The 17,768-nt window shown below is 35.7% G+C and overlaps 1 protein-coding gene across 1 annotated transcript in view; it reads left to right on the plus strand.

Annotated features, from left to right (window-relative positions):
• PPP1R3A (protein phosphatase 1 regulatory subunit 3A) overlaps positions 1-15,336 on the plus strand; it is a 39,018-nt gene extending 23,682 nt beyond the window's left edge. Inside the window, exons 2-4 of the mRNA XM_025929928.2 lie at positions 9,820-9,878; positions 9,992-10,116; positions 12,034-15,336. Coding sequence (XP_025785713.1) covers positions 9,820-9,878; positions 9,992-10,116; positions 12,034-14,430 — 2,581 coding nt within the window. The 3' untranslated portion in view covers positions 14,431-15,336. The remainder of the gene's footprint in view (positions 1-9,819; positions 9,879-9,991; positions 10,117-12,033) is intronic.
• The last annotated feature ends 2,432 nt before the right edge of the window (positions 15,337-17,768 follow it).

Below are 17,768 nucleotides of genomic sequence, written 5' to 3' on the forward strand. Positions count from 1 at the left end.
ATACTGCTGGTCATAAGATTTTATCAAGAGTTTATTTTTGACTGTATTACAATTTTAGGTTAACAGCTATTTCTACTGATTCTTCTAGCATTTTGATTTTTTTAATTAGTTTAAGAAATTTCCAAATTAAACATGTCAAAATTATATTCATAGATACTCCTATTATTTATATAAATATAGAACTCTAAAACTGGAAGGCATGCTATATAATAGCAAAAGTGAGAAGAGCAAATTCCTTCCAATTTGAACAATAAAGGGGTTGACAAGTGGTGGATGCCAGGCTGTGCGGAGAAGGTTCGTGGAGCTCAGTGGAGTCTCAGCAAGGAAATCCCTTGATGCGTTATCAGTGCTTGCCATGGATGCCAGAGAGGGAGGCCAGCATGAGGGTATTGTATTTGATATCCCTAATCTAATTCAGAGCTTTTGCTTTAAAGATAAGGAATGTGATGTCCACAAAAACCATGTTCCTTACCGTATTAGTTATTCATCTCCAGATTCAGCATCGAAGGGAATATAAAGCCATTTAAAAATTTTGAAGTTTTTCTTTAAGATGATTTCCTGCTTCTTTCAATCCCTGTTAATAATGCAGAGCTGTCTTCCTTTTACTGTCCTTTCTTTAACATCAAGGAACTGAACGTAACTCGTCTTTCAATCTAAATCCCTTATGCATCATGCCTTTAAATGTTTTTCCTTAGATACGTCTGTGCACAATTAGAAATTTATCTCTTTAATTCTCTCTCTTTTGATCATATATTTCGCTTCTGTTTTCAGTTTTATTCATGATTAAGAGAAGACTCCAGGTATTGTAACACCAAAGGAATAGATATTAAGCGCTAGTAGTTAATGTATTACAAACTTTACCTCTCATTAAGTACAAGCTTTTGCTTCCTTTCTTCCTCTAGTTCAGAAATGGCTAAAATAAAAATGTCTGAAAGTCTTTTTGGTATTTCTAGAAGTAGCCATTTGTCTGTGCCAATGTCAAGGCTAATGTACTCTTCTTAAGTGTCTTTTTTAAAAAATCTCAATTGAGGTACATATTTTTTTTCTAATTTAAAAGCTCTCCATTCATTTATTTTCCTTTCTTTCTTTAAAGGAGGATGATAGAGGAAATAAAATGAGGTCCCCAGCTTTGAACAAAAGGACAGGCTGAACTTCTCAGTTCAACGTTTATTTACTCTTTAGCTGTTTATCTCAGAGTGGAAGTTTGATTCTCTTTGAGCAATGCCAAGCATTTTCAAGCAGTGTTAAGGAGACACAGAGACAAGTCATGACTCACTTTGGAAGTGATCCTTTTTTATGCCAACTTTTTTTATTCCTCTTGGAAAAGAGTTACACTTTTGCTGCCTACAACCTAATCCTGACATTTACCCTGATTGGTTAGGTAATTCCATCACATCAGACGTAGATTGTGTGGAATGGGTCTCCGAGATGTTTCACTCCTATTTTAAGAGACATATGAACTTTTAGCACAATGGCATTACAGGACCTTAGGAAAACCGTATGATTACTTACACAAAACCTACTACATTTTGACAGTGTTAAAGCAGAAGGTCCATATACCCAGAAACTGCAGTAGCATTAACTCAGTGCCCAGATCTTGACACTGAATAAAACAACTGGGTGATAGAACAAAGTGTGAATTAACATTCCCATGCACACTGTATTTGGAGAGGACACTTTTAAATAAAAGGTTACTTTCACTGAAGATCTGGTGATTTTTCTTTGGAGGATGGTCCTCTAAGAAGGGCACACTAAAAACAACTAAGCAAGTATGCTATCATGGGTTGCAAATTTTACTCTTGAAAGTAGCTTGTGAATTAAAGATATGAGAGAATATAGGGTAAACATTAAAAAAATACAGGTAAGTCCAAGTAAAAGGAAAAAGATGGGACTTTGGTGCTATGGTGTTATAAAACATATTTACCACACAGTAGTGATAATAATAATAAACTTATCAAACACTTACACATATTGAGACTATGTTAAAAAATAGCCCTATATAAAGAGGAGGCAATATTTTGGAGAAAGTTGAGGCATAGAGAGGTTAAGTATTATGTCTGAAGTCACATGGCTAGTAAGTGGTGAATGAGATGTGCATCCAAGCCTTTCTTTTTCACTCTGGTTTGACCCTCTATGAGAGAACATTGGCATGGTGACCAAGAAATCTGAACATAGTCCTAGTTTACTTACTAGTTAGTGTGTGTGACTTCTGCCATATGGTTTCACTAGGCTTTAGTTTCTCTGTCTATGATATGATGGGATGGGACTATCCAAGTATGAGGCCTCTTACAGAACTGAGGTCCTATGAATTGAAGGAGTTTGGCAAAAAAAAGTAGGATAACATTTCTGAAGTTACATGAGGCTAAGAAGTTGAGCGTCTGTAGAACTGACTCAAGTTGTGAGTTATTAACTGCTGACTCATAAACACAAATTATTGTTTTCTTGTTAATTTATTAGATAGGTTGCAAATACCTTTCAATTTCTACCTTATCGATGTTTCATCATTTTATTCTATAAGATACCTAGACTGGTCTGTTTTCCAATGTACTTATTTTCTGGGTATATGTGATACATAAACAGTTATTTTGTACATAGAGCTGCAGCCATCCTTACAGAATTGGATGTGACTTGCTGAAAAGTCAGAGACATAAGGAGCTACTTCCTGCATCACTTTTCCTGGATTCTTAGAGTGTCTTCCTGCAGCCCTTATATGAACAGTGAGACTAGATGTTTTCAAACACTAGAACATCTACTAAAAAATGCAGTTCCTACTCCCCACTCCAGACATGCTGATTCAGAACTGGTTTTGGACCTTCAAAGCAGCATTTGTAATGAGTACCAGGTCATTTTTTGAAGGAGCTCAGTGAACCACATTTTAAGAAGCATTGTTAGGATTTTAAGTTTGTGCCTGTTGAACTGGCTGACTACTATTTGATACCCAGGGTTTTGATCTTTCATTCTTCCTAAATTGTATCTTAAATTGCTTGACATATTTAAAATAGCTCTTTTTTACTGATAACATACTTGTACATGACACTTTAAACTTAGAATTGCCGCTCCCCTCCTCCCTAACCAGCGTTACTTCTTATTTTCAACTTAGAGGCCAGATCCTCCTCGAAACTATTTCTACCCCATCTTCCACCCCACTGAACACACACTTATTACACAGTGATTTGTGTAAAAAGTATCTGTCTTCCCACGGGTTTGGGAGCTCTTTGAGGGCAGGAACTCGGTCTTATTCGTTGTGATGATCTAGTACAATATTTGGAAATTTGTGGGCACTCAAACATTTGTTAAATGATGCTTGATTGAATGAATGAATACAGATTGCTATATATTTTGTTACTATTACATTTCATAGGGATCATTATTAACTGGAAATCATTAATTTCTTTACACATCCAAAACATATTTATTATCTACTTGAGGCCATCACATAAAATTTCAGTACTATATCCCATTTCTCTGAAGTGGGGGGAAATTTTAAATGTAAAGATGTTGCAAGCCTTTGTGCAATGGTATTATGAGAGGTAAAAGAAAAACAACATAATCTGGGCATTTTTCACTCCATAAGAACTAATTTTCATTTCCCATTTCGTCAAAAGCCCAAAGGCTTTCTAAGCCTAACACATTTCCTTCAATGAAACTCATCTGCTTTCCTTCACCCTTGCTTTGCCTCCTGATTTCTCCATCTCAGGTGAGGGTAGTTCCATCCTTTGGAATTCTGAAACTAGAAACCTCTGCATTAGCCTTTATTTCTCTTTACCCATAAGTGTTTTCTAAATAGTAGGAAAGCGTGTTACAAAGTCTTATCAAACTAACACGGAGTAAGGGAACTGGGTTTGGGGCCAGGAGGGCCAACGAAAGCAGAAGAATGACTCTCTCCACTGCCTATCACTAGGGAAGGGGCCACCTGTGCAACAAGACCCAATGGACTCTGTGCACTAACACACACCACGTCTATATCGGGGTTTGCAAATCTGCCTCGCATGAAATCACTTTAGGAGATTACCAGTAATATCATTGTCCATTCCCCCCACCCCACCTCCATGTGCAGGTCTATTAATTTAAAACTTACAGAGATAGGACCTGGTGCTTCTGATGTGAAAGGAGATTTGGGGAACTGTTGTTGTATCAAGAGCTATAGTTTTTATGGGAAAAGAGAAGGACGAGGCAGCAGGGCTCCTGAACAACTGGCATGCTTAAAGTTCCGTTATGAGCTTGATCTCTAGTTCCTTAGAAATTCATCAAGATAGAATGCCCAAATCTAGCGAAACAAGTTGGCTCCAACCTAGAGGCTGACTGGTAACTAGTTAGAATATTATGGGCCCAGGTGAACAGAATGGATGAAGAGGCATTTTCTTTTTCCCCAGTGAAGGACTAGAATAATACCCAGAAAACTAATAAGCATAACTTGAGGGTCCCCTGTCTAAGCATGTGAGATTAGGGAGGAAGGTGCTTCTCATGGGTACCTGAGAAGCAGATCACCCAGCCCATAAGAGATCAGAAACCACCCTGGAGACTAATTCAACACCGTACTGACTGGTAGTGCAGGAGCCCCAGTTAACTACCAGACTTAACTCTCCCTTACTTAGGTCTTAGGAGGAAAAATAGTAGATTTCTAAATCTCATACTCATTAGCGTTAGTCATTTTTTAAATCTATCTACAGGAATTGATCAACAATCATATTGTTGCCACATCAAAAGGATGTAGCATTTCATTCCTCTCCTCTTTCCTCTTGGCCATCGCCTTTAACCCTCATCATTTGGTGCCTGAAATACTGTAGTCATCTCATGGCTAGTCTTTTTGCCCCACCATGGCTCATTCTATCCAGGTTCTCCTTAGAAAGGTCCCTTAATGTACCTCTAGAGACTGGTTCTGAAATGGACATCTGACCATGTCTCTCTCCCATTGAACTCCCTTTACCCACCACACCCGCAGTGGCTAAAAACATGCTTAAAGAACTCAGATCCACTTCCCTGCATGCTAAGCCCTTTAAAACATGCTCAAAAACAAACTGATGGTTACTAGAGAGGAGATAGGGGCATGAGGAGTGGGTTGAATAGGTGATGGGGATTAAGGAGTGCACCTGTTGTGATGAGCACCAGGTGTTGTATGGAAGCGTTGAATCACTAAATTGTACACCTGAAAATAATATTACACTGTGTGTTAACTAACTGATATTTAAATAAAAACAAAAAAAACGTACTCAAACTAGCTCCAGTTCTGTTCCTTGGCATTCTTCCCCCCCCAAATGCAATCCAAACGATCCGAACATTTTATTTCTGAATGTGTCTCGTTCTTTTGTGCCTTCTTAAATCCCTTAAATACCCTTAAATCTTTTACCACTTGTTATTGCCTCTGTCTGGAATGACCTTGCCATTCTTCTCTCATTGCCAGGTTCCTACTTTTCTCAATAACTCAGTAACTCAAAATGTTATTTCCTTTGTAAAAAATCCCATGATTCTCCCACAGAATAACCTCCTTGTTTCTGTCCTCTCTTTTTTTGTCTTAGAGAATATGTATAATATTCTATAATTTATTATAATATTTATCACTTATTATGATTATAATTGCCTATTGATGCACCTATTTTAGTCATTACATTATAGCTTCCTAGAAATAAAAGGCTATAGTTTATTTATCTTGAATTTTCCAGTGTTTATTGGAAGTTATGAGAGTGGGTGATCAAAATATCTTCTAGAAGAATCAATGGCCCTTTTTTAAAAAAGTGTTTTATTTTTATTTATTTTGAGAGAGAGAGAGAGAGAGAGAGAGAGTGGGAGTGGGGCAGAGAGAGAATCCCAAGCAAGCTCTGCACTGTCAAGACAAAAAGGTAAAGACCAGGGAAGAGTAGAAAGGATGTTATGCGTTTATTGAACAACATTTATTATGCCAATATTATGGGCCAGGCAGTGTGTTAGCCACTGGCAATACAAATAAATAAGAAACTTGCCCGCTTACAAAGGGCTCAGAGAACATAAAAGGGAGACTAGAAACATTCAATAATGCTTTTCATTTCTATGAAAATTGTGTGTAGTTCTAGCCCTATCATCATCAACTTATCTTTCTCCTCAATTCTTCTAAAGTTGTTTTAATTATACTCTTTAGATGTAATGGTCATATGACTGATACTTTGAGTTTCAGAGTGGGATTTGATCTATAGACATCCTCTAATCTAATCAAAAGAGCAACTCATTTGTCTTAACAAATTATCTGAAACTAGAGTTTAAGTAGATATTTTAAATAATGTAATAAGCACCTGCAAAACTACCACTCAAAACAATAACCAACTCCTAACCATCTCATTTTCTCATTCCTTACCCCAAATTGTCCCACCTAATATAACCATAATCTTGAAAATCAAGCCTTCTTGATTATTTAGCTTTTTAGTATATTCTGTTTTCCTTCATATATGTATTCAAATTATTTCAGTAGTTTTTAGCATATAAAAAAGAACATCCTCTGATGTAATGTTTTTGGACTATTCATTTAATGTTATGTTACTAAGATTTATCCATATTGTTGTATGTCTCTTTGGTTTATTAATTCTGAGTGCTATGTAATATTCTTTTTTGTGATATGCCATAGTTTTGTGTCTACTTTTCTGTTGATGGGCATTTGGGTTGTTTCAAGATTCTGTAGTTGATAGCAATTTTTATCAATTAAATAGATATAAAAGAGTATCTCCTTGTGGTCTTGATTTACATTTCTCTGTTCTCTAACCATACTGACTACCCCTTTATGTGCATATTATAGGCTTATATGAAGTTTCTCTTCTATGAAATGTCTGTCCCTCTCCCCTGATTCTATTGAAATGTTGGTACTTTCTTATTGATTTGTAGGAGTTCTTTATGTAGTCTTGATACTTATTTGTGTTGATTTTGCATTCTTTCCTAGTTTGTAATTTATACATTTCTCTTATAAATATGTATTTTAATGAACCAGTTTTAAATTTCAATATAGTTAGGCTGACAATCCTTTTTATAGCCACTTTTTTTCTTCTTATTTAAGAAAATGTTTCCTACTCTGAAGTCCATAAGATATTCACATGCATTTTCTATTAAGAATTTCAAGGTTGCTGGGGCACCTGGGTGTTTCAGTCAGTTCAGTGTCTGACTTCAGCTCAGGTCACCATCTCGCGGTTTGTGAGTTCAAGCCCCGCGTTGCGCTCTGTGCTGACGGCTCAGAGCCTGGAGCCTGCTTCAGATTCTGTGTGTGTGTCTCTCTCTCTCTGCCCCTCCTCCACTCACACACTCTCTCTCTCTCTCTCTCCTTCAAAAATAAACATTAAAAAATTTTTTTAAGAATTTCAAGATTGTTGACATTTCAGATCTTCATCCATCCAGAGTAGATTTCTGAATATAGGTTGTGCCAATTTCATTTTTTTTCTCATAACAATAGTCATTTTCCCTGTCTCCATGTATTGGGAAATCTCTTATTACCTGGTATGTGACATACTATGATTGTCATATACCCAAGTTATAGATATGTGAGAATCTTTACTAAGCTCTCAATCTTTGTCTGTCTCTGTGCCAACATAACTGTCTTTTTGAAGTTTGTTTATTTTGAGAGAGAGAAAGAGAGAGGAGTGGGAGAAGGGGTAGAGAGAAAGAGAATCCCAAGCAGGCTCTGTGCTATTAGCACAGATATGGGGCTAGAGCTCATGAACCGTGAGATCATGACCTGAGCCAAAATCAAGAGTCAGACACTTAACCAACTGAACCAGCCACCCAGGCACCCACAACATAACTGTTTTAGTAACTAAAACTTCATAAGATCTCTTGAAATGAGGTATAACAAGCTTTCCTCACAGCTACTTCTCAGAAATATTTCTTCTTTCTTCAGTCTTTTGTTCTCTTTAAAACCATATTTTCAAATTTTATAAAAGACCGTTGTGGAATTTTGTTTAGAATTGGATTGAATCTGTGGATCAATTTGGGAAAGAATACTTTCATATATCTTCTTCTTATCTATGAACATGGTATGTTTCTCAATTTTTCTAGGTTTTTAGTATTTCTTGATACAATGTTATTCTTTTCCTTGTAGGAGTCTTACTGCATTAGTTTACTGCATAGATATTTGATATAATATTTAAATTTCATGTAGTTCAGCTTCTCTTTCTTGTATTTATTCCTGAATCTAAGATCCACCCCCCCATATTTCTGTATTTACATGTTTTGTAAGACACCAGTGTAATAATACACAGTTTAGTAACTAATTATCCCCAAAATGAGTTAGAAGCAGGTTTATTTCCTTTTGATGCACTTATTTTTTTAAAAATTGAAGTATCTTAGAGAATTAATTTAGAAAAATGAGAGCATTTTGGTTAGTAAAAACAGAAGGCTTTAAATGTCTATGATTTTCCCTCTACAAATGAGATTTTTCAACACTGTTATGGGAATAAAGAGGAAGCAAGAACAATCAAATGATATTTAATGGTTTGGGTTTTTTAAAGCTCCTATATATTAGGTGTGTGGAGAAAGGAAAATGCATCAATTTGCAGTTAAATTCCATAAAAATAAATCTTTGCATATTTACTGGCCTCATTAAACGATACAGATTTATAGATTAAGTCAGTATCCACTATGTAAATGCTATATTTTTTCCAGTGATACTATATTTATATAGAAACATTATTTTATTTAATGGGCCCACTGGAAAATACCAAATATTTTTGGTGAAGTTACAATGAGGCATCATAAATATATACAAAACTGAATTTCTTTCTTGCATAGTCCAGATGGAAGAATTTGCAGTTTTCTCATGATTTGTTGAAAAAGATTGGCTTTCCTGGAAATTGGATCAACACTATCCACGTAATGAAGAGTAGACTGTATTATACAACTTTATCAGACATTGCCAACTCTCTACGTGCATTTTATTCAAGAAAAGTCATTGAGAAAAGTCACTAGAAGAAAATTCAGCTGAGACAATATAAGAAAATGTGGACACTGGGCCAATCGTTTCTGATAGATTGGCTTGTGACATAGCTATACACAAAATAGGCTTTTTCAGTAACATTTTTCTTGCTGAGTGTCATGGACAAATCTAAATCCTAATGATTCCACAAATAAAACTACAAATGGAGTACATTTGAAATAAAAATAGTTTTACCTTTCTTAATCACAATGCAGAATATTATCATAAAGGAAGTATAACCCAAATAATTTTAAAGAAAGAAAATATATGCTTTCATATGAGCAATCTGAAGTCTTGGTTGTAAAATTAGCCTTTGGCAATACACACATAAAGTCTTTGAACTGAGTATAAATTTAGCTGCCTTTCAGTTTTTTAGTAAGTTTGTTGTTTTCTCCTTTCCTGAAAGGAGAGTTAATGTTGTATCCATCCAAATGAAAGAATTTTGAGTAAAGCAGAACAGAAAAAATTAATCATTAGAACATTAAAAAACAATTTCCATGACCACAAATGGACTGACAGTTCATAAAACTTTAGCATTTAAACCAAGAGAAAAATGTTCTCACTTGCAAATATTAAATTCATGAATGATGGAATAATCAACATTTACACTTATTTTTACTTTGGTTATGTAAGTTTTAATATAGGCAACATAATCTTATTTAGAAATACAGCATTATGGAAGTTGTTTTTAAATTTTTCTACTACTAATATTTGCTACTGAATTATTCTAAGAAATCAATTTTATTTATAAAGCATACAAAGTAACACAAGAAAATATGAAAGGTTATATAATACTTATTTGGCTTGCTATTTGTTTGACTTTCCCCCTGTACAAAAAATACTTAGAAGATGTAGTCCCAGAAAACATGTCTAACATTTTGTTTTAAATTTGACAGTAAAGAAGAATCATTATTGACATCAGATGAGAATGACTTTGAGAATTCAAAGATTACAGGTACTATTTTTTATTTGATTTATTCAAATTAATTTTTAAACAAAGTCTGTGTCTTTTGTTAAAGCCTATGATGATAATAATCTCACATAGATACAATTGTATTAACTTTGCAGATACCTACATCCCAACAATTGTTTGTTCCCATGAAGACAAGGAAGACTCAGAAACCAGTAATCAAAATGTAAAAGACGTAAACAGGGAACATGATGAACATAATGAAATAGAATTAGAGTTGATGGTAAGTGTTCTGGTTGCCACGGTATTAGAGACGATGAATCCATTTATGCTTCAAAGATGCTGCAACGCCTGCCTTTCGATAGTTTCAACTAATATAATTTGCAAATGTGAAAGCACAGCCTATTCTGTCCTCGCATCTCTAGCTTGATCAACAAGGCACTTTGATTTCAGTATGTTGCTTCTGGTCTCTGCAGTGGTAAATTAATGACATTCATTTCTTATCTCTTTACCAGCGGCTCTGAGTAATAGTTTGTAGGAATTATAGAAGAGGTAGCACTATCCTGATGTGCATTTCTAATCTTTGTGACAAGTGCACACTTAGCATAAATTCATCTCTAAAATGAGAGGGCTGGACTAGATGATTGTTAGAGTCTGTCCAGCTCTTCTAGTGTGATTCTTGCATTTAGCAGCATTTTTAAAAACTTACTTCCATCTTTATGAGACCCCCACAGTTCTATGTTGTTGGAAAGTATTAAATTACCAAATGAGGAGAAAATAGCCTGTGCTATATTTTTTAAACAGGAAACAAATCCAGCACTGTACAATTTAGTATTAAATTTGTTATCATAAATTTCACACTTGGTGAACATTCAATCTATTTGGAATTTTTGGGGGGATGGTTTAGATAGCATTTTTATCACAAAGGAAGAAATGGGAGTAAATGAGTCACATAATGCAATTTATCCTTTACTGTATTTGGTTGGAGCTCATATCATTAGGATACATGGATTCATAATCATCTAAGATTAAAATGACATTTGCCTCTTCAAGTGTCAGAGCTGGAAAAGAAAAGAAATAGAGCTCATCTCTTTCCCTACATTTCCTACCTTTTCTATAGTGATATGGAAGCTGCATCACTAAAGTATGCAATTTACTTTGCTCCAACTTTAAGAAACTACAAAGTTGTCACCCATTGTGAGAATTCTCACCAGCTGAAAGTTAACATCGCCATTTTTTTTCAAACCACAGAATATAATGAAAGGGCCCTGAAAAATCACATACTTCACCAATACACCTCATTACAATGAGCAGACTCAAATATAAAAGTTTGTTTAGAAGTTACTGAGATTGTACATCCAATAAATGAACAGGGAGCTGTAATTTAGATGCTAATTTGCTCCATGCTGACGTTAATGCATAAAACAATGAAGCTCTATAATAGATGGAAATACAACCAAATCTGTGGAACCCACAGGCATTGGCTTACAAGACAGCTGTGCAGTTGACAAGTAACATGAGCCTTATGTGAGAAGAAGGGGAAAACGTAAGATTTGCATATAATTATTGAGATCATGCAAATGTCAGTTATGAGGAGAAAAAAAAAACACAGGCATCTCACTGTTAAATCCTGACAGTTGGCATCACTGAAGAGCTCAAATACATTTGAGTACCAGTTGGCAGAGGGTCATTAAAACAGAATTTGCAGAGACATTAACTCCCTCACTTTTCTTTGAGTGACGTTTTGCTATTAATAGTTTGCAGAGGCTTTGCAGAAAACATATTAATAAGAGAAACTGTAATAGGGGCACCTACAGCAAGTGTAAATGCAGCAAGGGGCACCCAGGAAGCTGCTCTCTAATTGATTAGCATGGAGCTATCAATGTGTATATCCTAAGTGAGGAGAAAGTGCAATGACAAGCAAGAATAGTTGAATAATACAATGTGATATTTGGAAGCTGGGAAGGAGAGTGATTAATTTTGGTCCCTTTTCTTATTAATCTCATTCCCAAGTCATAGCCTACAAGGTTTCCCCCAAAACATCCGGCTTTGAGAATTTATACAAAATCCATAAATGAAACGAGCCAAGGAAAACTACCGGTTAATTGCTAGCCCCGTGAATGAAATATATGGAGTTCATTTTGTATATTTAAAATCATTTGGTCATTATCTGTTTTGTTTTTGTTCTTTATCCCCTAAGATAAATCAATGCTTAATAAGAAGTACAGCTTCCAGAGATGAAAAGAATACATTTGCGATAGATCCGGTCAATTTTCCAAATAGAGCTGAGGGGTTAGAGAAGAAGCAAATCCATGGTGAAGTGTATACTGACATGTTTAAAAGGCCTTTGTCTCCAAGTTCATCAGCAGAAAGCTCCTTCAAGGGAGATTTTTACTTCAATGAAAAGTACTCCTCAGGAAGTAAGTGTAGTCATCAACCTTCAGAGAAAATTACTCCAGATATAGGAGAAATCAAGCCACCATTGGGAGATACTAGTAGTGATGAATTAGTGCAATTACACACGGGCAGCAGAGAAGTACTGGATGATAATGCTAATCCAGCCCATGCGAGAGGCAGAGTGCAAATATCTTGTCCCTCCTCAGATCAACTAGTCACAGAGAATCTCAATAAAAAACATGAAGGAGGAGCTGAGAAAATTGAAGTGAAAGATTGGGAATGTTTAAGAAGAGGTTTCTGTTTGGATTTCTATTCAGAAGAATCAGTAGGAAAGGGATCTTCTAAGAAAGATCATGGCAATAGTAAGACTGAGGAGGGGGAGCAAAGAACACATTCAGGTGTTAACGAAAAACAAAGCAAAAATTTTCATTCAGTCGTACATGACCAAGAAAGGAAACAGGGCCACTCTGAAATAAGTATGGAAGGGACCGGAGCTGGTAACAGAGACCTAGCCGTTCGGCTGAGTAAAGACACCACAATTCCCGACCAGACAATCAGAGCAGATACGTTTCATTCACCAAGGATAAGTCTAAGTCGGGAAGAAGCTGGGTTAACAACTCCAGAGCATGGTCTCTCAACTAGTGACGGCACCACTTTTGGAGGGATGCCTGATCAGGTTTGTTCACAAAGAAATGGAAAAGTTTTGAGGAATGGTTGTCTTTTCCATGTTGAAGAAGAAAAATCAGGTTGGATTAATCCTGAAGATCAGAATAAGAACGCACAACATAAACAAAGTTGGAATGTTCTGGAAAGTCAGAGAAAAGCGAGAGAGAGCAAGACAAATAGAACAGAACAGATCAAGGAACAAGCAGATTGTGAAGAGGTGTGGGGAACGAGAGATAATACAAGGAGTTTGAAAGCTACTCCTACGGAAGAATTGTTTACCTGCCAAGAAACAGTGAGCTGTGAACTGTCTTCTCTAGCTGATCATGGTGTTACTGAGAGAGCAGAAGCAGGTACAGCTTATATAATTAAGACAACATCAGAAAGTACTCTAGAAAGCATGTCTGCTAGAGAAAAAGCAATAATTGCTAAGCTACCTCAAGAGACAGCACGAAGTGACAGGCCCATCGAGGTAAAGGCAACAGCGTTTGATCCACATGAAGGGAGAAATGATGATTCACATTATACCCTTTGTCAACGAGATACAGGAGGTGTAATCTATGACAATGATTTTGAAAAGGAGTCACGTTTGGGTATTTGTAATGTACATGTAGATGAAACGGAGAAAGAAGAAACCGTATCTATGTACAATCCCAGGAAGACACATGACAGGAAGAAACGTGGCATTGGAAATATCACATCTGTAGAAGAATCCTTACAGGTCATTACAGGCAATCAAAAGGCAGCCTCAAAACTGGATTTACATTTGGGAATGTTACCAACAGACAAAAAAACATTTCCAGAAAACAGAGATCATAAACAGGTCCAAGAATCATCAAAGAGAAAGGATCTAGAAGCTGTTATTCATTCTGCTTTAAATTCAGACACTAATAGAGCTTCTCAGAATGGCTCTCACGTTTCCAATCACCATGCTAAAACGTCAGTGCCATCTCATGAACAGGCAATTGCTGTAGAGAATATAATTACTACCATGACTCTCCAATCTATTTCTACTAAATCAGAATATAATTGTAATCCAACAAGTGAAATCCCGGGTACCGAGAAGCACCCTCATCCTGGGTCTACACCTGAAGAAGTTTCTAAAAGTTCAGGAGTAGTGACATCAGGTAATAGCAGAGAAAGATTGACAAGCCAGATTTTTCAACAAGAAGAATGCAGTGAGGAAAAATCTCTATGGCCAAAGATTTCCATCAGTGAAGCCGCGGAGAACATGGAAGAGGCAAGGCATGGAAAAGAAGGATTCAACTCTGGACAATCACCGGGCTCTTCAGGTGACAAGGAATCTGAGAGCTCTTCTTCTGCTAGTCTCCTTGCCCAGGAAGGTCAAAGTGAAAGCAGTGAATCTCTGATTTCGAAATACACCAACTCTAAAATACCTTATTTCCTTTTGTTTCTGATTTTTCTTGTAACTATCTACCAGTATGACCTGATGATTGGCTTGGCATTCTACCTTTTTTCATTGTACTGGCTATCCTGGGAAGGGGGGAGACAAAAAGAGTCTGTCAAAAAGAAGTAACCTCACCACTATTATTATTTTCTCTTAAATGATAAGCTTTTTAGCCCCAAACATTTGGATTGGTGAAAGAGACTATTCATTGTTCAAAGACCCAGTGCAGTTTTTCTCTTGAAGGATCATTTAAAAAGGAATGCGTATGAAGTTTGCTCCTTCATATAAGTAATTATTCTATATAGGACCATTATGTTTGGATCATTAAATGCCTATATGAATATGAGATCTGAAGCACGTCAAGTTGAAATTAGGTACAGCTGTTGCTCCTTAGCAGGCTATGAAGTTGCAATGCTTCACGTCTCTTCACTACTTAAAGTGCCATTTCTTGCATTCATTTCTTTTGCAGTAAAGCTTCATTTTTCCCCCCAAGAGTATTTTTCCCTCTACGGTTAAAAAAAAAAAAAATAGATAAAACATGAACAATGGCAAAGGACTTTTTTTTTTTTTTTTTGGTCTTTTGGTATTGACCATGAAATTTGTATTTATCACTGTATCATTTATCAGCACGTTTTGATAGATCAAATCTTTCAACTTTGATTCCATATTTTTAAGAACAATACCCATGTATATTGAAATGCATAAACTTAAAGACCTTGTTTGTTTGAATACTTTATACACGGATCCTTTTTACCTCCTTCACACATTCAAAGAGCACTCATAAGCCGAATCTGACAGAGACTGAAGCAACTGGGAGATAATCTTGTAATCTACAAATTTTGTGGGTGGCCCGTCCTTAAGCAATGTTTTTCTCTTGTATAAAGAGAAAGCATAACACAGCTGAACAATTTTAATGTCAATTATTCAAGAGTCGAGGTTTTAAAGTTCTACAAGCATTGCTTCAGAATGAATTTGTACTTATAAAGCATAAAGCATTAAATGATAATAATAATTAAAAAAAGATTTCCAAATGAACTATTTTACTTGGTAGTATTTTTTTGTCTTCAAAAAAATTTTTAATCACTTTTGTTATAAGACAATGAGTTATTTCCCAAGGTGCATATAGAGAATGAACAACTAACCATTGGTGATAGTTATAATACCATTAGGTTATATATCAGATAATAACTCAGGCTTTTCTTTCTTTCTTTCTTTCTTTCTTTCTTTCTTTCTTTCTTTCTTAAATTAATTTATTTATTTGAGAGAGAGTGTGAGTGAGGGAGGGGCAGACAGAGAGAGAGAATCTCAAGCAAGCTCTGCACTGCCAGAGCACAGCCCAAGGCAGGGCTCAAATTCACAAAACCATGAAATCATGACCTGAAACCAAGGGTGTGACGCTTCACCCACTGAGCCACCCAGGTACTCCGATTACTCAAGTCTGAAATAGGCAACTAAGTAGATCTAGAAATCTACTCAGGGAGAAATCAATATCCAATATAGCAGTGACATTGGCTGCTGTTATTATCTATGGCTAAGTATGTGAAATCATGGAACTAATCATTTTGGTCACATAAAGGTAATGCAGAGATTTTTTATACAAGATTTCAACACCATTTATTGAATGACTGCTAGATGCAAAAATCCTGTGCTCTGGTCTATGGCAAAGTACTTCCTTTGATACCCTGAATGGCTAATTTTCCAGAAGGAGGCATGGGTATATAGTTTGATACTTTTGACTTGGCCAGAAATATGGAAGAGAGTCACACTGAGGGAATCCTTTTGGGTGATTTCTTTTTCATAGGAACTTCTTTCCTAGAGCATGTAACATTGGTCTTCAAAGAGAAAATATAATCTGTTTATTTACCTGTAAAGGTAAATTCAATGAGTAAAACCTGATTATCTCATCCCACAGTTCTAAGAAACATGCATCTATGGGAAGAAAAAATGAGAATGAAGCATTTAAACTGACTTTAATGTGGTAGTAAATCATTTCCCTAATTTTCATTAGATACACAACTATTTCCAAATTCCTAATTGTGTGCTTGTCTCAAGTCCCATTGAAACTGAATGCTTGACCTTAACTTTTTAGTTGAACAAATACAAACATCCTGAAGTAGAACTTATGGCAAATATTTGATTGCTTGAGAAAGCACATTTTCAATAAATACAAGTGGAACACTGTTGGCTGTACCTAGAATATTATCTCTAAAATTGCTATCCTGATAATTTTGTTGACAGGTCTAAATTACAGTGGAAATAAGGTTAGTATTTCTTCAGATCTTAATGGCATGGTTTTTGCATTCTACCTTTAAGAGTTTCAGTCAATATGCCATATCTTATTAATGCAAAGAATACTACATTTCTTTATGAACACAGGTGCCTGAACTGTAATTATTCCCTTATACATAAAAGAATGTAATTTCTTTTATCTCTTTTACTTGACTTTTGGTAACATTAACTTACTAAACCTCCTCATGCATATTTGTAATATGACAATAGAAGTTTGAAAGAATTTAAAATATTTAATTATGTATTTCTCTGCATGCAATGAAGAAATAATTGGTGATTTAACTGACTTTCCAAACATTTCTTATGAAGAATTTGAAATAAAACCATAAAAGCTTAGGAAAGTATTGCTAGGTGGAGAGGAAGATTTTTGCAACCCATTTTGATCACAGCATTATGATAAGCAACAGAAGTGGATCTCAGAAAAAACTGGTAGCCTCTGGTTAATAAAGATTCAACTGTGAATCACCATGGTAAGGTCATATTTATAAGCATAGCTGTCCTCACCATGTCCCCTGCCCCATCCCACCCGCGAGTATTGATTAAGGGCCAAAAGAGGGTGTGGCACGAAAATAAGCAAAGAGAACTGCACTACACACCTACTTCCTAAAGTGGCTAAGAAATGTGATAAAATCCCCATCACTTTTTATTTTGCTGGGCTTCTATTAGAAAGAATATTCTAAAAATTAGTTAGCAAGTACAGGTAGTAGAATCAACGGTCTTAAAAAAATCATATCTGTATAAGCCATCAATATCCCAATAGATTTTTCCATGTAAAAGGAAATGAGTCAATGATGTGACTCACTCCTCAACATTCAAGAACATTGGGTTAATGCAGTCATGCTTCCCTGGGGAGTTCTAATATTTTGATAATGCAACAGTGACTGTCACCATTTTGTGAGAGAAACAGGATCATTTTTGCTTGTTACCTTAAACCAGTCTGCTGGGTAAATGGAAAACTTAAAGATATCCAGACCAAATTTGGGGAAATAAAGAAACTATTTTTCCCAAATAGTATTCGTGGGACTTTCTTAACAATTTTTTTGTGTTGAATATTTTTTCATACCACCAGGCTTGCTGCCTTTTGTATTAGGCTGATTTTTGCATATAAATAAACCAAAAAAGCAAACATAGCAAAACAACAAAAAACTAGCAGCAGAAATAAATAGCAGGCGGGAGGA

The sequence above is a fragment of the Puma concolor genome, chromosome A2 (genome assembly GCF_028749965.1).
Source record: "Puma concolor isolate L17-30 chromosome A2, mPumCon1.1.hap2, whole genome shotgun sequence".
NCBI lineage: Eukaryota > Metazoa > Chordata > Mammalia > Carnivora > Felidae > Puma > Puma concolor.